This window comes from Choloepus didactylus, chromosome 18 (assembly GCF_015220235.1).
Source record: "Choloepus didactylus isolate mChoDid1 chromosome 18, mChoDid1.pri, whole genome shotgun sequence".
In the NCBI taxonomy this organism is placed as follows: domain Eukaryota; kingdom Metazoa; phylum Chordata; class Mammalia; order Pilosa; family Megalonychidae; genus Choloepus; species Choloepus didactylus.
The window spans coordinates 61,951,207-61,972,969 of NC_051324.1; the positions used below are offsets into that span (position 1 = coordinate 61,951,207).

At 35.9% G+C, this 21,763-nt stretch overlaps 1 protein-coding gene across 2 annotated transcripts in view; it reads left to right on the plus strand.

The window, feature by feature from the left end:
- The window catches only part of CEP112 (centrosomal protein 112), a 560,812-nt gene that overhangs the window by 104,969 nt on the left and 434,080 nt on the right, over window positions 1-21,763 (plus strand). For both annotated transcript variants that reach the window (XM_037809125.1, XM_037809126.1), the window contains 2 exons: window positions 17,858-17,944; window positions 20,322-20,421. In XM_037809125.1, the coding sequence (XP_037665053.1) occupies window positions 17,858-17,944; window positions 20,322-20,421 (187 nt within the window). The remainder of the gene's footprint in view (window positions 1-17,857; window positions 17,945-20,321; window positions 20,422-21,763) is intronic.

Below are 21,763 nucleotides of genomic sequence, written 5' to 3' on the forward strand. Positions count from 1 at the left end.
GTGATGATTGTTGAAACTTGGAAAGAAGATGTGACTAAACAAATCTATTCAGTTGATGTTGCTGATTATGCTTGGAAATAGCTGGGCAATACAGATGGTTGACATCAGTAAATGTTCTAGATCTTTTAGGCCTTACAATTTAATTACTACATAGGCATGGTAAATAAAGACATTCAAAAAAGAATTATGTTTCAAAAATATTACAATGGCTACATTTTATACTTAGTTGAAAGCTCGTATACCTTGTAGACCTTTTCTGTACTTGAAAATGTATCTTGCTGTTTTTGTACATTTTGTTCCTTTTGACAAGATTGAGGTAGTCGATCAACATTGAAACTTTTAAAATAACATTTAAGGGAGTGTCTCTGTATTTTAAAATGTGTGGATGGTGCCTCTCTAAATTACTTTAATGCATTTTTTTCCTTACAAAGTCATTAATGATTATTGTGCTATTTTTGTTTGGTGTCCTGCTAAGTTCAATATCAAATGTGTAACACAATTTACACATATAAAACTACCGATAGTAGAAAGTAGCATTTTGAATATGAAATCGGCTCTTCTGTAGGAATGAATGTTGAATAGCTGGCTAAATAGACTGGTGTGTTCCTTAATTCAAAGTTTGTATATATTCAGTTGAGTACAAAGAACAAATGACATTGGTAATTGTCCAAAAATTTAACTAGCTATACAGTTAAGTAGGATATTTTTACTCCCAAGGAAATACGTTCATGCTAAATAAGTGAGCATATTCATCAATTTTATTCATTTGATAGTGATGTCCAACCTCAGAGAAATTCTTTGAAGTAAACATTTTAGAGAAAATGGGGCCCTTTATGTTGTAAATAAATTTTCTTAACCTTTTTCTAAACAATTATAGGATTTTCACAAATTCTCTTAAAAAGTAACTTGTTAGGATGCCTCTAGAAAGAGGAGCCATCCAGTTTTAGTTCCTTTGCCTTAGCAGTAAGCTATCCATAGAATGGCTTGGAGTACATGCATCTTACTCTTGTGCAGCCAGTCTCAATCTCTTGATGGTTCTGTTTCTATTCCTAGATGGCTCTCTATTTTTCTCTTAAGCCCTGGGGTGGTTCAAGTATTGTCTGAGGGAATCGTCTGGTCATGTTGTCCAGGGACTTGGTCATATGAGGGGAAGGTTTCCTCTTGTTCCAGTTTATTCACCATAAAATATTTTTAATGGGGGCAATGGTCTAGAGGGTATTTTGGTTGCAAACTAAACCTCTTTAACATTAGGGGATCGATGAGGAGAACAAGTCACACCATGTCTGATTTTAGTAATGGAATAAGTGAATACTCACTTTTTTAATGTACTGCTTTAAGAAAGACCTCCCTGCTCATACTCCTTAGTGGCTCACACTGCCTTAGCCTGACTTTGAAGACTTGATAATTTAGGCTTAGTTATTCACTTGTTTAAAACTTAAAATTTAGTTTTTACTATAGCTTGTACATGTATGCGTACATATTTATTACAAAGGGAATAAAAGGAGTACAAATGTGACGACAATGATAAATTATTTGATTCGACAAACATTCATGAGGAGTCAGAAGTTACATTTTGGTTCCAGGAGAGGAAGTATAATGCAAATCAATAGTAAGGCAATATAGAATGTGAAGCATTGTGAGGCATATTGAGAAGGAAAAATCACTTTTGTGAGAGGAGCTTGAGGACAACTTCATAGAGGAGGTGGCATTTATGCCAGGGACTGGGTCACCTATGGTATTGCAATAGGCAGAGGAGATAAGGAAGCAGGAAAGCAGAGTGCTTGCTCAGCTGGAGCTTACAGACCACTTGGCCACTGCATAGGGAGAAGCAAAGGAAGCGAGTGTGACAGAGCAGGGAGTGTATGTTATTGCCAAGCCAAGGCATTGGTAGCCACTGGAGTTTGACCAGGAGAATGACATTCACCACTGTGCTTTTGGAAAGTGAGTTGCCAGTAGTGTCTCAGATGAATTAGTGGGTGGAAGTTCGGAGGTGGATATCACCAGTGAAGAGGCTATTTTGACAGTCTAGGTGAGGGTCAATACGGAACTCTACCAGATTGGCAGTAGTGGGGCTAGGATGGAAGCATTGCTTGTTGGGTGGGTAAATGATTGGATGTCGAGGGTGGGGGAAAGAATTGGTATATAGTACAGGCATACCTCATTTTACTGTGCTTTACTTTATTGTACTTTGCAGAAACCGTGTTTTTTTACACATTGAAGATTTGTGGCAACTTTGTGTCAAGCAAGTCTTTGGCACCATTTTTCCAACAGCATGTGCTCATTTCATGTCTCTGTATCACATTTTGGTAATTCTCACAATATTTCAAATGTTTTCATTATTATTACATCTGCTATGGTGATCTTTGATGTTACTGTTGTAATTGTTTTGGGGCACTATGAACCATGCCTATAGAAGACAGCAAACTTAATCGATAAATGTTGTCTGTGTTCTGACTGCTTCACCAACCAGCTGTTTCCAACTCTCTCCCTCTCCTCAGGCCTCCCTCTTCCCCGAGACACAATAATATTGAAATTTGGCCAATTAATAACCTCTAAGTGTTCAATTGGAAGAAAGAGTCATACCTCTCTCACTTTAAATCAAAAGCTAGAAATGATTAAGCTTAGTGAGGAAGCCATGTTGAAAGCTGAGAAAGGCCAAAGACTAGACCTCTTGTGCCAAACAATTAGCCAAGTTGTGAAGAATTCAAAGGAAACATTCTTGAAGGAAATGAAAAGTGCTCCTCCAATGAACATATGACTTATAAAAAAGTGAAACAGCCTTACTGATGATATGGAGAAAGTTTCAGTGGTCTGGATAGAAGATCAAACCAGCGACAACATTCCCTTAAGCCAAAGCCTAATCCAGAGCAAAGTACTAACTCTCTCAGTTCTGTGAAGGCTGAGACAGGTGAGGAAGCTGCAGAAGAAAAGTCTGAAGCTAAGAGAGATTGGTTCATGAAGTTAAGGAAAGAAGCTGTCTCTATAATGTAAAAGTGCAAGGTAAAGCAGCAAGTGCTGATGTAGAAGCTGTAGCAAGTTGATGAAGTTGGCTGTACTGAACAACAGATTTTCAGTATAGATAAAACAGCCTTCTATTGGAAGAAGATGCCATCTCAGATTTTCATAGCTAGAGAGGAGTAGTCAATGCCTGGCTTCAAAGCTTCCAAAGGACAGGCTGACTTCCTCATTAGGGCCTAATGCTACTGGTGATTTGAAGTTGAAGCCAATGCCCGTTTTCTGTTCCATCTGGAACCAAACCCACAATATCTTTGAGGTATGCCTGTAGGTAGTTTTCACTGCTTTTCAAATTAGATATATTAGAGGAATGGACAACTGGAGCTATCTAGGAGGCATTTGGAACCTAGGAAAGATTTGAGGCCTAGAGTTGGGGAATTGTGAATCATCTACATGGGAGGTTAGAGTTATATCTGGAGGACATCACCAAACCCAAAGGTTTATACGTAGTCAAGATTGCTGTGGCCTAAATCTAGAAGAATGCCTACCTTTAGGGTGTGGAAGAAGAACTGGACAATGCATAGGAGACAGAAATATTCCCCAAAGTAGGAGGACAGCCAGAATTTAGTGCAGTGTCACAGAAGTCAAGGAAAGCCAAGGAAACATGGAAGGATGATCATGGGGCAAATTGCTGAGGAGAAAAGGATGAATGTCTGCCCTTAGATTTGGTGATCAAAGGACCTTTGGATGAAAACAAAAATGATGTCTTTGTGACCTTTAAGATTACAGTTTTAATATAAGGTGAATAATAAATTATGAAGAGAAGGGAAAAAGTGGAAGTAGAAAATATGGAATACTTAGTAAAGGAGAAAAAAAGAAGAGAAAAAGAAAAAGAATGATGCTTTGTGGTGAAAACTAGAATATTTAAACATAGATAATTTCCTCCTGGACCTCTTAATTGGGATTTTATAGTATCTGTTGAATAAACATCAGTGAAATAAAATGTGGCTTCAGATAATGAGTCTGAAAAAGGTAGGAGCCCTTAATTAAAAAAAAAAAAATTAAAAGAGGACTTCAGGCCACACAGGTTAAACCACAGTATGTTTTAGAAGCATGTAATGCTTATGGGTTGTGTTATTTTTATTATGGCTGCCCCTCCTCCCTCTCCCCTGTCCCAAGGTAGCATTCCTTATTAAACCTTCAGATTATTTCTGTATTTAGATAGTGCATCTTCTAATTCTAGTTTGAGGTCTGTTTATATATTGAGCTGTTTAAAATAGATGGACCTTATTTTAAAAGCTACTCAACAGCAAGAAGCTTTAATTTATTAGCTGGACCCCAGACTCCTGAGCATGAATCCAGGTTTCATGCCTCCCTGCCTGTGTGACATTGAGAAGGTCCCTCTTCATGCCTTAGTTTCCTGATCTGTAAAGTGGGAATACTGATATCTCCTTCAGAGAGTTGTTATGAGCATTGTGCTGATTTGAATCTGTCATGTACCTCATAAAAGCCATGTTCTTTTAATCCAGTCTTGTGGGGGCAGACCTATTGTGGGTGGGACCTTTTTGATTAGATTATTCCCATGCAGATGTGACACCCCCCCCCCCCTTCAAGGTGGGTCTTAATTAGTTTACTGGCATCTTCTATGAGAGGATAAAAGGCAGAGACATTTTGAAGAGAGCTCAGAGATGCTTAGAGAGAAAATGCCCAGAGACATTTTGGAGGCAGTGGTTGAAACCAGAACCAGGAAATAAGCTGGAGATGAAATCCAGAGTTTGCCTTGGAGAGAGAGAAACCTGAGAGAAACAAGGACCCACAGGAGCTGAGACAGAAGCCCAGAGACATTTTGGAGAAAGCTACTGAATCCAGAAGCTAAACCTGGGAGAGAAGGTTCAGCAGAGCCAGCAGTGTGCATTCCCATGTGACAGAGGAATGCTGGATGCATCGGCCCTTCCTCAGAGAAGGTTTCTATTTCATGATGCCTTAATTTATACATTTTCATGGCCGTAGAACTGTAAATTTGCGAGATAATAAACCTCCATTGTAAAAGCCAATCCATTTCTGGTATTTTGCATTCCAACAACTTTAGCAAACCAGAAACAAGCATTAAATGAAACATTGAACAAAAAGTTGCTGGGAACAGTGCTCTGCATGAAGAATGTAATCAACGAAACATTTGTTTTTGTTTTTCCTCTTCCGCAACCTCTTCGTCTTCCTACTCCTTGCCCGAATGCTGCTGCTGCTACAGCTCCTGCTGCTGCTCCTGCTGCTGTTTCAATGGTAACAACAACTACTGCTGCCACCACTTCCTGCTACTACTTTCTTGTATTGGTTAGAGAGGCTGGATTATATTATGGTTTGTCCTTATTGTAATAGCATCTCTTAATTGTTTAGGTAAGGATTTTTAACTATAAATGGCTGTTATTACCATTTGTTTCTATTTTCCATCTGTACTCCTGACTTGCTCCCTAAGTTTTCATTACTATACACTTCACCCAATTTCCTCTTACCCATTCAAAATTTGTCTTCTGTCCCAATCAAATTCCTGCTAACTAATTTTATAGATAATTTAAATCTTGGGGCTAATGGCTGATAATGGCTTAGTGTGTTAACTTTTTTCTAGTTTTTATGTAGATCTCATGACTTTTTATCATTTTCAAGTTCAAGTTAAGAGTATATAAATGTAATTTATTGCCTGTGATGTTTTCAGCCAATTCATATAGCTATCTATACTAAATTTACTCTCTCCAAACTCAAATTAAGTTTTGTAATTATCCGTTTTTTCTCTCATAGCAAAAAGTCTTCAGTATGTTATGTGGTATATATGTATGCTGATTTGTAATATTCTACACTCATTATTGGTCAGAGATAATTGACAAAAATTAGAAAAGCAGGAGAAAAATGAATCAGGATTTGAAGAACTGGAAATAGGGAAATTTAACTAGTTTATTAAATTGTTTAGAAAAAGGATAAATGAAATATAAATGGAATCATACATTATTTACTCTTTTACATCTGATTTCTTTTTCTTGATATAATCAACTTGCAATTCTTCCATGTTGTAGTGTACACCAGCAGTTTGTTCTTTTATTTTTGTTGCAATAATATTCCATTTTATGAATATTCTGTATTTGTTTTATCCGTTAATCTGTTAATCAGCTTATAGTTTGGTTCCAATTTTGGTTGTTGTGACTAAAGCTACTATGAAAATTAGTGTACCCAGTTTTTTTTCTTGACTTTTTTTTTTCATTTTGTTTGGAGAAGACTCCTAAACTGATTTCCAAGTAGCTGTACCATTTTACTCTCCCATCAGCAATGTATGAGAGTTCAAGTTGCTCCATATTCTCACCAACACTTGATATTGTCAGTTGAAAAAATATTTTAATCATTATTGTAGTATAAAGTGGTATGATTGTAGTTTTAATTTGCATTTCCTGATGATGAATGATATTGAATATCTTTTCATGTGCGTATCAGCCATTTGTGTATCTTTTTATATAAAATGTTAAAGTCTTTTAAAAAAAACTTTAGATCGTCATCTCACTGTTGATTGGTAAGAGTTCCTTATATTCTGGATAAAAGTTATGTTTCATATTCTGGATCAAGTTGAAACTTTGTTGTTAGGTATACATTCATATTTAGGACGTCTTCCTGATGAATTCCTCTTTTTATAATTATGAAATATCCCTCTTCATCATTTAAAATACTCCTTTTCTGGATGTTTTCATGGTACATATTTTTGTATGCTTTAATTTTCAAGGTATTTGTGCCTTTAAAATTTAAAATGTGTCATTTGTAGACAACATGTAGTGGGACCATTTAAAAAATATCCGGTCCAACAATATCTCTTTTAATTGGAGTGTTTAGTCTGTTACCATGTAATATAATTATAGATATGCTTGGGTCTAAATCTACCTTTGTGATACTTGTTTTCATTTTTACTTCTGTTTTTCATTACTCTGTTGCTTCTTTCCTGCCTTATTTTTAGTTGATTATTTTTCTTATTATTCTTTTTTAATTTTTCTACTGCCTTCTTAGCTATACTTCCTTTTACGTTTTTTATTGGTTGTTCTAGGGTTAAAAATATGCATCCTTAACTTACTGAAATCTACTTAATGCCAATATTGTACCTTTTCAAATCACTCTAGACCTTTCCCACTTTCTATTTCCCACTTCACAAATATAATAACAACAGTATAGTTCAATTTAATTCCACCCTCATCTTTTGTATTATTATCATAGTTTCACATACATTATAAACCATACCTTTCAGTGTTGATATTTTTGCTTTAAATAATCAATGTTCTTTTGAGGAAGTTATAAGAAGGTAAAAATGTTTTTTTTATACTTATCCTCTAGTTACTTACTGTTTCCATACTCTTTTTTCCTTCATAATTCTGACTTTGCATTGGGTATAATTTCGTTTCAGACTCAAGAACATCCTTTAGTATTCTTTTTTTTTTTTTTTTTATTAAATTCAGTTTTATTGAAATACATTCACACACCATACAATCGTCCATGATATACAATCCATTGTCCACAGTATGATAACATAGTTATGCTTTCATCACCACAGTCTATCTCTGAACATTTTCCTTACATCAGAAAGAACCAGAACAAGATAAAAAATAAAAGTGAAAAAAAACACCCAAATCATCCCGCCATCCCACCCCATTTGTCCTTTAGTTTTTATCCCCATTCCTCCACTCATCCATACACTAGGTAATGGGGGTGTGATCCACACGGTCTTCACAATCACACTGTCACCCCTTGTAATCCACATTATTATATAATTGTCTTCAGGAGTCCAGACTGCTGGGTTGGAGTTTGGTAGTTTCAGGTATTTACTTCTAGCTATTCCAATACATTAAAGCCTAGGAGGTGTTATCTCTATAGTGCATAAGAATGTCCACCAGAGTGACCTCTCGACTCCATTTGGAATCTCTCAGCCACTGAAACTATTTCGTCTCATTTTGCATCCCCCTTTTGGTCAAGAAGATACTCTCAGTCCCACGATGCCGGGTCCACATTCATCCCCGGGAGTCATTTAGTATTCTTTTTTTTTAAAAATTCGTATTTATTGAGGTATGTTCACATACAATGCAGTCATACAAAACAAAGCGTACATTCAGTTGTTTACAGTACCATTATATAGTTGTGCATTAATCACCAAAGTTAATGTTTGACATTTTCAGTACCATACACACAAAAATAATAAGAATAAAAATTAAAGTGAAAAAGAACAATTAAAGTAAAGAATAATACTGGGTGCCTTTTTTTTTTCTCCCCCCATTTTTCTACTCATCCATCCATAAACTAGACAAAGGGGAGTGTGGTCCTTATGGCTTTCCCAATCACATTGTCACCCCTCATAAGCTACATTTTTATACAATTGTCTTCAAGATTCATGGGTTCTGGGTTGTAGTTTGATAGTTTCAGGTATTTACTGCTAGCTATTCCAATTCACTAGAACCTAAAAAGGGTTGTCTATAGCGTGTGTAAGAGTGCCCACCAGAGTGACCTCTCGGCTCCTTTTGGAATCTGCCACTGAAGTGTATTTCATTTCCTTTCACATCCCCCTTTTGGTCAAGAAGTTCTCCATCTGACGATGCCGGGTCCAGATTCCTCCCTGGGAGTCATATTCCATGTTGCCAGGGGGATTTACTCCCCTGGGTGTCAGATCCCATGTAGAGGGGAGGGCAGTGATTTCACCTGCCAATTTGGCTTAGCTAGAGAGAGAGGGCCACATCTGGTCAACAAAGAGGCATTTGGGAGGAGGCTCTTAGGCACAATTATAGGGAGGCCTAGCCTCTCCTTTGCAGCAACAGTCTTCCCAAGGGCAAGTCCTGTGGTAGAAGGCTCAGCCCATCAAACCACCAGTCCCCTATGTCTGTGAGCACATCAGCAACCATCTAGGTGATGAAGCCCAATACCCCTGCTTTCTCCACTGGCTCCTCAGGGGGCTCTGCATTTTTTTTTATTGTTCTTTTTCTTTTTTTTAATTAACTCTTTTTTTTTTAAATCAACTGTATCAAAAAAAAAAAAATTAAAAAACAACATACAATTAAAAAAAAAAAACATTTCAAACCATAACAAGGAAGTCCAACATTTTCCTACTCTACCCCAAGAAAATAACCTAATATAGCAACATTTCTGTTAACTATTTCCTACCATACCCATCAGAAATTAACAAAGCAAGTCATTCCTGGGCATTCCCAGAACATTAAATTTACCCTGATAGCTTATCTGTTCTTATTTGGTTATCTTTCCCCCTTCATTGATTGCTCTCTATCGCTAGTTCCCCTACAGTCTACGTTATAAACCATTTGTTTTAGGAGTGTGTTGTTTAAACTGAAGGTGTTTGTGAATTTTCTAAGTCTCTGATGGTTATTGACTTCTAACTGTATTCCACTGTGGTCAGAGAATGTGCTTTGAATAATTTCAATTTTTTTTTAAAATTTATTGAGGATTGTTTTATGTCCCAGCATATGGTCTATTCTGGAGAAAGTTCCATGATCACTAGAGAAGTATGTGCATCCTGGTGATTTGGGATGTAATGCTCTATATATGGCTGTTAAATCCAATTCATTTATCAGATTGTTTAGGTTTTCAATTTCGTTATTGGTCTTCTGTCTGGTTGATCTATCTATAGGAGAGAGTGACGTGTTGAAGTCTCCCACAATTATTGTGGAAACATCCATTGCTTCCTTTAGTTTTGCCAGTGTTTGTCTCATGTATTTTGTGGCACAAAGATTGTGTGCATAAACATTTATGTTTGTTATTTCTTCTTGTTGAATTGCCCTTTTTATTAGTATGTAGTGGCCTTCTTTGTCTCTCATAACATCCTTGCATTTAAAGTCTATTTTATCTCAGACTAGTATTGCTACTCCTGCTTTCTTTTGGCTGTATCTTGTATGAAATATTTTTTCCATCCTTTCACTTTCAATTTCTTTGTGTCCCTGTGTCTAAGATGAGTCTCTTGTATGCAACATGTTGATGGTTCATATTTTTTGATCCATTCTGTGAATCTATGTCTTTTCATTGGGGAGTTTAATCCATTTACATTCAATGTTATTACTGTGAAGGCATTTCTTGAATTGGCCATCCTATCCTTTGGTTTATGTTTGTCAGATATATTTTTTCCCTCTCTCTCTTACTGTCCCTCAATGAACCAATATTGAATCTCTTTAGTACTGAACTTTTCTCCATATCTCTCTCTCCTTTCTTTGTTTCTCTGTCGGTAGGGCTCCCTTTAGTATCTGAAGTAGAGCAGGTCTTTTATTGGCAAAATCTCTCAGCGTTTGTTTGTGAACAATTTAAGCTCTCCCTCAAATTTGAAGGAGAGCTTTGCTGGAGAAAGTATTCTTGGTTGGAAATTTTTCTCTCTCAGAATTTTAAATATGTCATGCCACTTGCCTTCTCGCCTCCATGGTGGCCGCTGAGTAGTCACTACTTAGTCTTATGTTGTTTCCTTTGTATGTGGTGAATTCCTTTTCTCTTGCTGCTTTCAGAACTTGCTCCTTCTCTTCAGTATTTGAGAGTCTGATCAGAATATGTCTTGAAGTGGGTTTATTTGGATTTATTCTATTTGGAGTTCGCTGGGCATTTATGCTTTGTGTATTTATATTGTGTATAAGGTTTGGAAAGTTTTCCCCAACAATTTCTTCGAGTACTCTTTCTAGACCTTTACTCTTCTCTTCCGCTTCTGGGACACCAGTGAGTCTTATATTTGGATATTTTATCTGTCATATCCCTGAGGTCCATTTCAATTTTTTTGATTTTTTCCCCATTCTTTCTTTTGTTCTTTCATTTTCCATTCTGTTGCCCTTGAGGTCACTGGTACGTTGTTCAGCTTCCTCTAGTCTTGTACTATGAGTATCCAGAATCTTTTTAATTTGGCCAACAGTTTCTTTTATTTCCATAAGATCATCTGTTTTTTAATTTAGTCTTGCAATTTCTTCTTTATGCTCTTCTAGGGTCTTCTTGATGCCCTTTATATCCATGCTCTTCCTGATGTCCTTTATACCCTGTGCCATGCTCTCATCATTTGTCTTTAGTTCTTTGATTAATCGCTCCAAGTACTGTGTCTTCTCTGATCTTTTGATTTGGGTGTTTGGGTTTGGGTTATCCATATCGTCTGTTTTTTTCCTATGCTTTAAAGTTTTCTGTTGTTTTTGGCCTTTTGGCATTTGCTTAATTTGATACGGTTCTTTTAGGATATGTAGATTTATTCAAACACTTGTCTTTAATTTGTCAGATCTACAGCTTGGTGGTGTACACTTTCTCTAACTAACCAGCAGATGGTGTCTATGAGCCACCTATTTCCCTCAAGTCAGTTCTCCCCAACTTTGTCTTTGTGGTGTGTGGGGAATTGATTCTTGTGGGGTTCAATTGGTGCACCAAGTTTGGGTGTGTTGTTGGTGCTGTCTGCCCTGAATGTGGGTCACGTGTCTGAGCGGTTTGGGAGGGAGGGCAGCTTTAATAATCAATCCTCCCAGGTGTTCCAGGAGATTTAAGGCTGTTCCAAGAGTCTAAACCTTCAGTTCAGTCTTGGCACAGATTGTCTCTGCCGCTGACCCACAAGTCCTTTCAAATGAGTCCCTCTTCCAAGCTGTGCCCTTCTAGGGCCTCTGCAGAGGGAAGGTTGTGGTACATCACAAGTGCATGCTGTCCCTCAAGGGAAGTTCTGGGCCACCGGCTGTGTAAGTGCGTTCCCAGCCTGCTGAAAGGATGGCTGTACAGGGTGTGTTAATTTCCCCCTTTTCGCACAGCTCCGTCTTCCCAGCTCTGGGACAATTAGCTGTTGATGTGTGAAAAGCTATTATCCACGCCCGATATTATGGTGTGTGCACGTGATGCTGGAAACACTTCCTGTCACACTGGGTTTTTTTTGGCGCGGCTCTGGGCTGTGGCTCCACTGCTGGGCACACCGCTGGGAAGATGGCTGCAAGGGGCATGGTTATCTTCCCCTTTTGGCTCACCTCTGCCTTCCTCGCTCCGAGACAATTAGCAGCCGGTGCGTGAAAGGCTGTCTTCCACCCCAGATATTGAGGCATTTGCACAGCCTTTTCCTGACACACTTCACTGTGTGGTTCTTGCTGCCTTATCTGCAGCCACTTTTGGGTTTTTTAAAAAAGAACTAGTCCTCCTCCAAACACCAACCCACAGGTTCCCCATGCCCCAGCATGGCTGCCAGATATTCAGCAGGCTTATTCACTTGTTTCATAACGCAGACTCCCAGTTTCACCAAGTGCAGGGTCCCTGTGGATTTAGCAGACCTTGTGCCGCTGGTGCATCACTGGAACTGGTGTTCTGGGTCATTTTCTGGCTTTTATCTAGTATTTTTCTTGGAGGTATTTTTTTGCCCCATCTCTCCTAGCTGCCATCTTAGGTTCTCCCTTTAGAATTCTTGAAGTGCAATTGTGCTATTGACCTGCTTTGTTAGTTTTCCTTTCATCTGCAATGTTTTTTTTCTTTCAGCTCTTTTAGGATCCTATTCCTTTGTCCTCTTATCTCCATTGTTTCTGATGAGGAGTAAGCAATCATTCCTATTATTGTTCCCCTGTATGTAATGTGTCTTTTCTTCTGGCTCCTTTAAAGAGTTTCTCTTTATCTTTGATTTTCAGCAGTTTTAGTATAATGTACCTGAGGGCAGTTTCCTTTGTATTTATCTGGCTTAGGGCTCACTGAACATGTTGAATCTGTAAGTTTGTATTTTTATTTTTGTTAAATTTGGGAAATAATTTTATCATTTCTTTAACTCCAATTTCTCTTTGATTATGTCTCTATTCCTGAAGCTTTTGCTTGTTTTCTTCAATTCCTCAATCTTCTTTTCTCAATTCTTTGGTTTATATTTTCTATTTCTATTGATCTATGTAATAGAAATACATTAATATTAATAAATATAAATATATTAAATTAATATTTATTGAACTTAATATTTAATAAATATTAAATATCTGTCTATTCTAATTGATCTGTTTCTACTGATATGTCATCAAGTTTATAGGTCCTTTTTCTGCCATCTCCAACCTGCTGTTAAGCCCATGCAGTGAATTTCTTCTTTTCAGTTACTGTAATTTTACATTCTAGAATTTCCATTTGTCTCCTTTTTATAAAAGTTTCCATTTCTCTGCTGAGATTCCATATCTATTCTCTCATTTGAATAAAAATTTCCTTTTTTTTGAATATATTTTTCTTTCCTTATTGAAGATATTTATATTAGCTGCTTTAAAGTCTTGTGTACTGAATAGGGCCATCTTGGGGCCTTATTAATCCTTTTATTTATTTACTTTGTTCTTGCTGTGGACAGCTTTTGTTTTTCATGAGTTTGTCAACTTTTGCATAAAAGACATTGTAAATGATACCTCATACAGACTCTGGATTCTGTTATTTTCCTCTGAAGAAAATTTTTTTTTTTTTTTTGGTTCTTGTAGGCTGTGACTTACTGGTTGATCACCTTTAACTTGGGTATGTGGAACCCAGCATACAAACTCTTTCTCCTCTGAGGATCTTACGAAGCCTTGCTTTTAGGCTTTTTTGGCAACAGGCTTCACTAGAGTAGGCCTAGGATATGACCTTTTCTGTGTTTCAGGTGGACGTCTGGGATTTTCAAAGATTTTTAGGAAGGTCTCTCCATTCTGGCCAGACAGGATGTTCAAGGCCCCCAGCACTGTTTAATCTGTGTTATCTGTTATATTCTCTACCTCGTAGCAGCCATGCTCTGTTGTTTTTTCACTTTTGGTCTCACCTAGTCCTCGCACATCCCATCCCGTGGTCAAGGATTAGCGGAGGATCCTGCTGTGTAGCTTTTACTTTGGTGCCCTGTACTTCAGATGCCAGTGCCTTCAGCTACTCTTAACTGATTTTTGCCACCTCAGCTCGTTGTACCCATGGTCCTCTGCCTGACTCCAGTTGTGCTGTGGCTGGATAATGGTTTCCAGGCAGAGAGCTGAAAGATCGTAGGGCTCAGCCAATGCGTTTCCATTCTCTCAGGGGTTGCAGTATTCCCCCACCCATTATCCATTGCCTGAAAACAGTTAACTTATATCTTTTATTCACTTTTATGGTTAACAGTGAGAGGTTAGTTAGTTTAGTACCATTTTCTCCATCATAGCCTGAAGCAGATCTTCAGGCTTCTTAAATTTACAGGTATTCCAAACCCAGGAAAAGGAAACTTAAAAGTTGTTTGGAATCTGGGTTACTTGGAGATCAAACAAATTAGAAGCGTTAAATTCAGTCTTTCAGTTTATTTATTAAACAATGCTGTTCAATATATTTTACATGTACAATGTATGTGTGTATATATATTACATATGTATGTGTTGTGTTTATATATACATATACAAATACATAACAGGCAGTTCTCATTATTCACACTAGTTATGTTCTATAAAGTTACATGAATATTGAATTAGCAAATACTGAACCACTGCTCCTAGGGACATCCAAGTTTAGGTCCCTACAAGTCTCTGGTCACAACATTTTCACCAAGCCATCAATATATAATCTTGTTTTATGTTTGTTTCTGGTTAAAGATGCCTTATTTAACATATATTGTTGAATCATTAACATTGACCTCATGGCAAGTGGCACTATAACTCATACCTGAATCAAGCTTATCTAACACACATTTTCTCCTAAGCTAGAGCACAGCCTTCTTGCTCTTAGGAACACTAGATAGCACTTCAGCACTATGCTTAGAAGCCATTTTAAACAGTGAAATCACAAACAAAGAAGCACAAGAATGTGACACTAAATGTACCACAAAAAGGATACTTGTTTATAGTATTAGAGCTAAAACAAAAAGGCTTGAGTGTTGCCTTGTTCAACCTCAGTTGGAAACATACATGTCGGGCAACTAAAATTTTTCATCTTTTTGTGCTTGTCTGTAAATGACTGTGAAAGTGCCACATATATTGATTTTGAGGTTACAATTTTTTTTTTTTTTTTAGCAAATATGGAATCTGAATAACAAGGATTGACTGTATATACATATCTAAATATATCTTTACCTTGTATTCTGGTATTATTTTATATATTATGCTAATAAGGTAGTTTTGGTATTCTAATTCTGATGATTCATTAGTTTTGCTTTAGAATACAGGGCAGAAATTTAGAGCTAGTTTCAAGTGAAGAATAACTCCCTTTTCTCTCTCTCTCTCTTTTAAGAATGGCAATAGCAAAACTTTCTTTTTATACTGTGCTCATAGTATCTTGGTGTTCACCTCCTCAGCTAGGTCATCAGATCTTTCATTGGTAATACAGGGTCAAACTGACACCCTGTGTTTCAAAAAAAGTGCAGTGAAAAAGAACACATTATCACTCCATTGGTATTCCTGCCAATATCAGATAAATCTAATCATGTGGAAGTATCAGACAAATCTGAATTGAGGAACATTGAATAACTGGCTGTACTCTTCAAAAATTTCAGGGTAAGGAAACACAAAAGCTGAAGAACTGTTGCAGGTTAAAGGAGATACACTTGTCATGACAGCTAAATGCAATGCATGATCTGGAATGGATCCTGGACTAGGAAAAAATAGCTATGAAAGGTGTTATTGTAATAATTGATAAAACTTGACTGTAGACTGAGTGGTAGATAATATTGTGTTAATATATTTCCTGATCTTGATGACTGTTGCTGTGATTATGAAAGACACTGTACTTGTTCTTAGGAAATGCTCACTGAAGTTTTTAGGGGCAAAGAGGCTTGATGTCGCTAACTTACTCAAATAATTCAGAATAATATGGATATGTATGTGTGTATTTATATATATATAGAATATGATAAAATGTCTTGGGCAAAAAGAAAAGAATTTGTGAATCTGGGTAAAGCGTATATGGGAACTCCTTATGCTATTATTGCAACATTTCTTTAAGTTTAACATCATACCAAGGTAAATAGTTACACAAAAAGAGTTTAGGTACATCTCTTTGGTTGCAAGGAACATAGATCCATCAAGCTACCTAACATAAAAAAGGACACACAGATCCTTTGGTGTTGAAGGGTAAACTGGTGTTACAGAGACCACTGGGGCCTAGAGATACTTCATATCTCAGAGGCTGCGTCATTTCTAGTCTTTGCTGTGTTTGTGTATTTGCTTTGGTTTCCTCCGCATACTGGATTCATTTATGTACTCTTGTTTGCTGCCCCTCCAGAATTTGGGTTTAATCCCCAACTAGCTAACTTGCAGTTTTGGTTCATATTCTGGAGAGAGAAAATCTGAATGATTATTTGCTAGCCAATGGATTGCTTATTCCTTTGTCAGTATTTATTCCTAATATGATTAACCAAGACTGACCGGGTGGGAGGTGGTGGGATGGGATAGAAGGGCATAGTTACATTGTAGGTAGAGCTGACCCTCAGAAGTTGAGGGTATGACAAGTTCTTTAGAAGGTATTATGGAAAGATTAGGCAGTGAATCATTTCTAATTTACCTGGCCAGATTTGTCACCTTGTTTTTTGAGTTGATTCTTTTTTAATAGATTCCCAAAATGCTTCTGTCAAAGATCTTCATGTGAACTTAGATTACCCAGCCCCCTGTATGTTAAAATAAAAAGTAATGTGATTTAGAGGTGTGAGAATGAAAACATTCAGATTTCTTCTTCTTTGCATAGTAAGCAGGTAACGGTCTCCTTTCTTCATTCATACATTTTAAAATCATGAATCTACATTATGTTTAATTGTATTTGTAAAATTTTAAAATTTCATTTTGAAATGTTGGTTTGATCCTGCAAGTTTTCTTGTTAAGTTCAAATTCATTATTTATTTTGCATTTGAAACAAATGTTGAAAATTCTAAAGTGTAATTCAAAAATGTTCAAGAAAAATGTTTTGACAATATATGTCTAATATTTTATAAGAAAAATTTCCTGGAAGTTGTTGTCTAGTAGTTTTTGCACACTTACTTCTTGCCATGCATTGGACTGTGCATGGTCATTGATTATACATTTGAGGTAGGTATAATAACCCTTAATTAGCAGAAGAGGCAAGAGAGGCTCAAAGTGGTAACTTGCCCAAATGCAAACCAGTTAACACATGATACGATTAGAATTAAAATTAGAAATGAGGTCTGTTAGATTCCAGTGTACATATTCTTTTAAACAGTAAGGAATCATGTGGTGAAATATTTTCACATTTGAGGTAATCAGTTTTATGTCATTCTTCTTAAAACCTGTCACATAGTCCTAGGCTTTTAATTTTTTCTGTCATGCATCCATTATTGTCAACAAGTATTGGTTGTGTTCTTGCTGTGTTCACAGTGCTGTTGCATGTGGTGGAGCTTTGAGGAGTATAGATGCTGTCAATGAAAGCTCAAAAGATCATTCATTTGACTTGACGGTTTTGGGGTCTGAGAGTTCAGGGTACAGAACTTGAAAGCCTGTTGAGAAAGATGTGGGTTTATCAATAATTTGCCATATTTATGGGCCTTCATTCATACATACGTTAGTATGTAGGTAAATATTTATGAGTATTTTAAAACAAGCACATAGATGTGAGAAAAGGAAAAAGTGCAAAGTTGGAATAGACTTAAATTAAAAATAATACTCAAAGGCTAAGTTACTATGTAGATTTAAATTTAAAAGCAAAAGGTCACTTTAAAATGACTGTATTTTTGGGGGATAAAGGGGTAAATAATTGATGAATCTATACTTACTATTGTCAGTTTGCCTAACAAGTGAAATTTATTTTGAAGATTTTAATTAGGTTGGAAATTATTGAACGAATGTAACCAACATATTGGTGTATTTAATGTGGTTGCTAGAATCTGTGGCTACAAAATAAAAGTGGACCATTCTATATGTTCTTTTTGATATAGGGAGTTATTTTTATTTAATTTGTGTATTTTTGCCAAAAGGGTGAGTAAATTAATAACACCTTTAAAATATTTTCCTTGAAGTTGGGCATGAAAACAAAAATGATGGAAGCTAAATTTCATGAAGAGAAGCTTAAACTGCAGCAGAAACATGATATGGATGTTCAGAAGGTAGGGAATATCACTTACTCTCTTATTTATATTGAATATTTAAAATATTGTAAGTCTTGGGATCTCTTTATCCGTCCACCCATCCATTTATGTATTGTATGATAGTCTTTGTTAAAAACGGAATTTGCTAAAGTAAAATCTCAGCAAGAGTTGATTCTTAAATATTATTTGCTAAACATACGTGTTTATGTAAAGTCGTACAGTTTACATTGCCTATTAGTTTAACCCTTGTTTTAAGGCTGGCCTTATTATAGTATTTACATACTATCATTACCCTTCATTTGAGTTAAGACATCAGCTGTTAAGACTAGAATTTGTTTTGCCCTAATTTTCTTTGTTCTCCAGTAATTAAAAATTCCTTTTTAACTTTGGAAAGAAGTCTTGCACTTAAATTCTGTTTGGTGTAGAATACATGTGTTCTAATGTTAGTGCTGACAATATAGGCTTCTTTCTTAAGTATCTAATTGGGATTTATACCTGCTAATTTTTCAATCTTCATTTTAAATAAATTTTGTTTTTCTTCTTAACTGGTCCAGCACTGTGATATTTTGAAATCATGGTTATTTTACATGGAATTTCAGTTGCTACTGTGTTTTAGAAATGATTAAAACAATTTAGTGGCGATTATTTTGGATTTTCTTTTTTTAAATACTGAAAGTTGTTCCAAATAGAAATTTAGCATTGCTGTATCAAAACTAAGCCTGTGATTCTGCTTCCCAAATCTGAGTCACAGAAACAGAGGCAGGAAAGTGAGGCCATAGTTTATGCATTGAAACTTTCTTAAAAGGATATTAATATTTAGTCAGCTGCATATTTGGCTCATCTTCTTTCAGAGCAATGAGATGGAAACCAGTATCTGACAAAGGAAACAGATAAAATATTTAATGCTTTTCCTTTTTTTCCTCTCTCCCATTCAAATTTTAAAGGGAAATATTTTTTGCTCTTAATAGAATTGTATTTTAAAGTGTTTAAATAAAACAGTTCCTTATCATAAATATTTTGGAGATACAGTAATTATAATTTATGTATAATTTAATATTTGCCCAAAAAATAGAATCTATTGATATGTAGTCATTCTTAATGTAAACGAATATAAATGGTATATTTGGAAAAATCATGGTAACAGAGTTTGAAGTAGCTCCTTAGTATGTCTGTTACAAAAACCTATCCTAAGAAAAATATTTAATAGTAAAATCCTTTCCAGGAATTTCTCTTTTTAAATAAATTTTGTGAGAAGAAAGGAAGCAATGCAAATAGTTTCAAGTGCCAGGTAAAATATAAATAAAATCCTGGACTTGATGCCAGATTTGGAATGTATGTTCATCAGTTTGTTGAATATATGATATTTTTAAGTGTCAGGAATAGGGAAGAAAAAAAATTACGTGTCTTTTCTATTTGCAGACAGTCTTTTCCATTTCATTTCTTTTTTGGACAGCAGAGTCAAATTAGCCCCTTTTCTTATTTACCAATCAATGCTACAGGTGGGACTAAAACAATGAAAGGTAAAGTAAAATGCTGGTATTAAAAGCACTAAGAAATGTTGGTTAGACATTGATAAACAACTGTTTTTTAGCTGACTTCATGTGTAGGAAATATATCCCAACCGGAAGGAAAGTGGATATTCATACTTCTGCATTAATGTGGTTTTCTTTTTTTCCCTTGGTTAGCACATTTTCCCCTGCTTGCTAGCTTTCCTATATTTTGATGTTTTCTTTAGGTTTGTTGATTGTAGATGTATCTAGAAGTACAAATCATAATACAATTTTATTAAGTGATTAAATTTAAAACATTTTAAATTTAAAAACATTTGATACAGTATGAATTAGTGATGTCAAATATTCATACAATTTTTGACACATTTTAAGCTGGTTTTTCTGATTCGCAATAGCAGAGCTAGAGATCAAGGAACCCTAATATGTGTCATATTCCTGTGAATCTGGGAATTCTTGTTATCATGCATTAAAATGATAGAAGGGCCCTTGTGGGAGGATTCAGGCATATATGCTCACCTGAAAAAAATGTTCTGTTCCAATGCAGTGTGCAGGTGAACTTTACAATCCTAACATGTCAAATTTCTGATGGTTTCTTTCTGCTACTTTCTGACAGTTCAACCTCTCAATTATATTTTTGAGAGTCACTTTATTATTTATAGTCCCCTTAAGAATTGATACATGAAAATTCAAAACATATTTCTTTCAAATTATAGAAAATTTAATAATTTTCTCAGTGTACAACTACAGAATTTTTGTGTCTTTTGGGAACCATTTATGGGATTAGCTGAGGTAGATTTGCAAAAACTGTTGTGCTGTGTTTAAAAATTATGTTTTTTATGTTTAAGACAATAAGGTATACTAAAACATTTTAAATTTATTTGCAGATTTTAGAAAGAAAGAATAATGAAATAGAAGAATTGAAAACGTTATACAAAAAAAAACAAAGTGAAACTGAGGAAACTATTAGAAAGCTTGAAAAGAAAGGTGATGTTGGGTTGTCATATAAACCCTTTAATAACATTTTCATGTTATTTTAGTGGCTATAGAAAGAAAAATTCAATTTCTTATTGTTTATAGTATGAGATAGAAAAGTTTATGTGGGCTTCCATCAATGGAAGAGTTTATGTAGGTTTCATGTATTCAAATCAATGTCTGGAGAAAAACTGTGAGTGTACGTGTGTGTGTGTGTGTGTGTGTGTGTGTGTGTGTTAGTGGTGGGGGTGGGTAGTTATTGTTGGTTTGGTTAAGGAATTGGAAGAATCTGTCATTGTTACTCCCTCTACTTAACTGTCTTCCATTGGGCTAGAACTGTCATGGGTCAGTTGAGGACACTCATGGAATTAGGGCTTATTGGCTTTTACAAAGCAGTAAATGGAAATCAGTCCTCTTTGTCTAGTGTAATTCATTGCGTGAAGTACCTACTTTATGCCTAAAAGTATATGCTAGTATTGTGATTGATGGAAAAACCATTTTAAGGATATTCCCCATTTTACACTCTCATTAAGAAGGAAAAGAAAACATGATCAAACGTTAAATCGACTGATCATGGGTAAGAATATTTAAATACAACAGGTGGTCATAAGAGAGAATGTTGAAATGAAAATATGTTTTGGAAATAGATCTTTAAAATATTTGTAAGCTTTGAATAGTTGGAGAGTAGAATTCCAGATACTGTGATAGGAAGGCTTGTCATGGTAAGTTTTGGGAAGGATGCTGCAAAACCATTTAGCTAGAGTGGATATCCTATATAATAAGAAATAGATTTAAAAAGATTAGGAAGATGACTTGGGGCTAGGTTAAGTATGACCTTGAATTTCACATTTAGAAGTTTGAATTTTACCCTGTATATGGTATGGATTGGGGGTGGGGATGGAGGTGGGGGAGTCAGAGAAGAATTTTGAGAGGTGAGTTTTAGGTGCTTGTGTTTTAGGAGAAATATCCCTGGTAATGATGGGTGGGTTCAATGTGGTGAGGCCGGTTCTAAGTCTGTTACCATGGTTGAAGGCAGAATGGAGTGAGAGAGAGCTTTCCATTCTTTAGAAAACAGGCTCTAACCCCAGCTCTGCTGTTCAGGAAGTTTGTGGGCCTTAGCCTACTCGTTATAAAATGGTGAGGTTGAAACAAACAATAAGTAAAGTCCCTTCCAGTTCTAAAATTTTATGCTCCTGTGCTTCCATAATTTTGTGTGGCCAGAATATCTGAGTGATAGCAGTGAGAACAATGAGAATGGAGCTGAAGACATTTTGAAAAGTGAATCAGTAGGATTTGGTGAATAATAAGATATAGGCAATGAATAAGAGGAAAGTGGAGAGGAAAGTTGTCATTA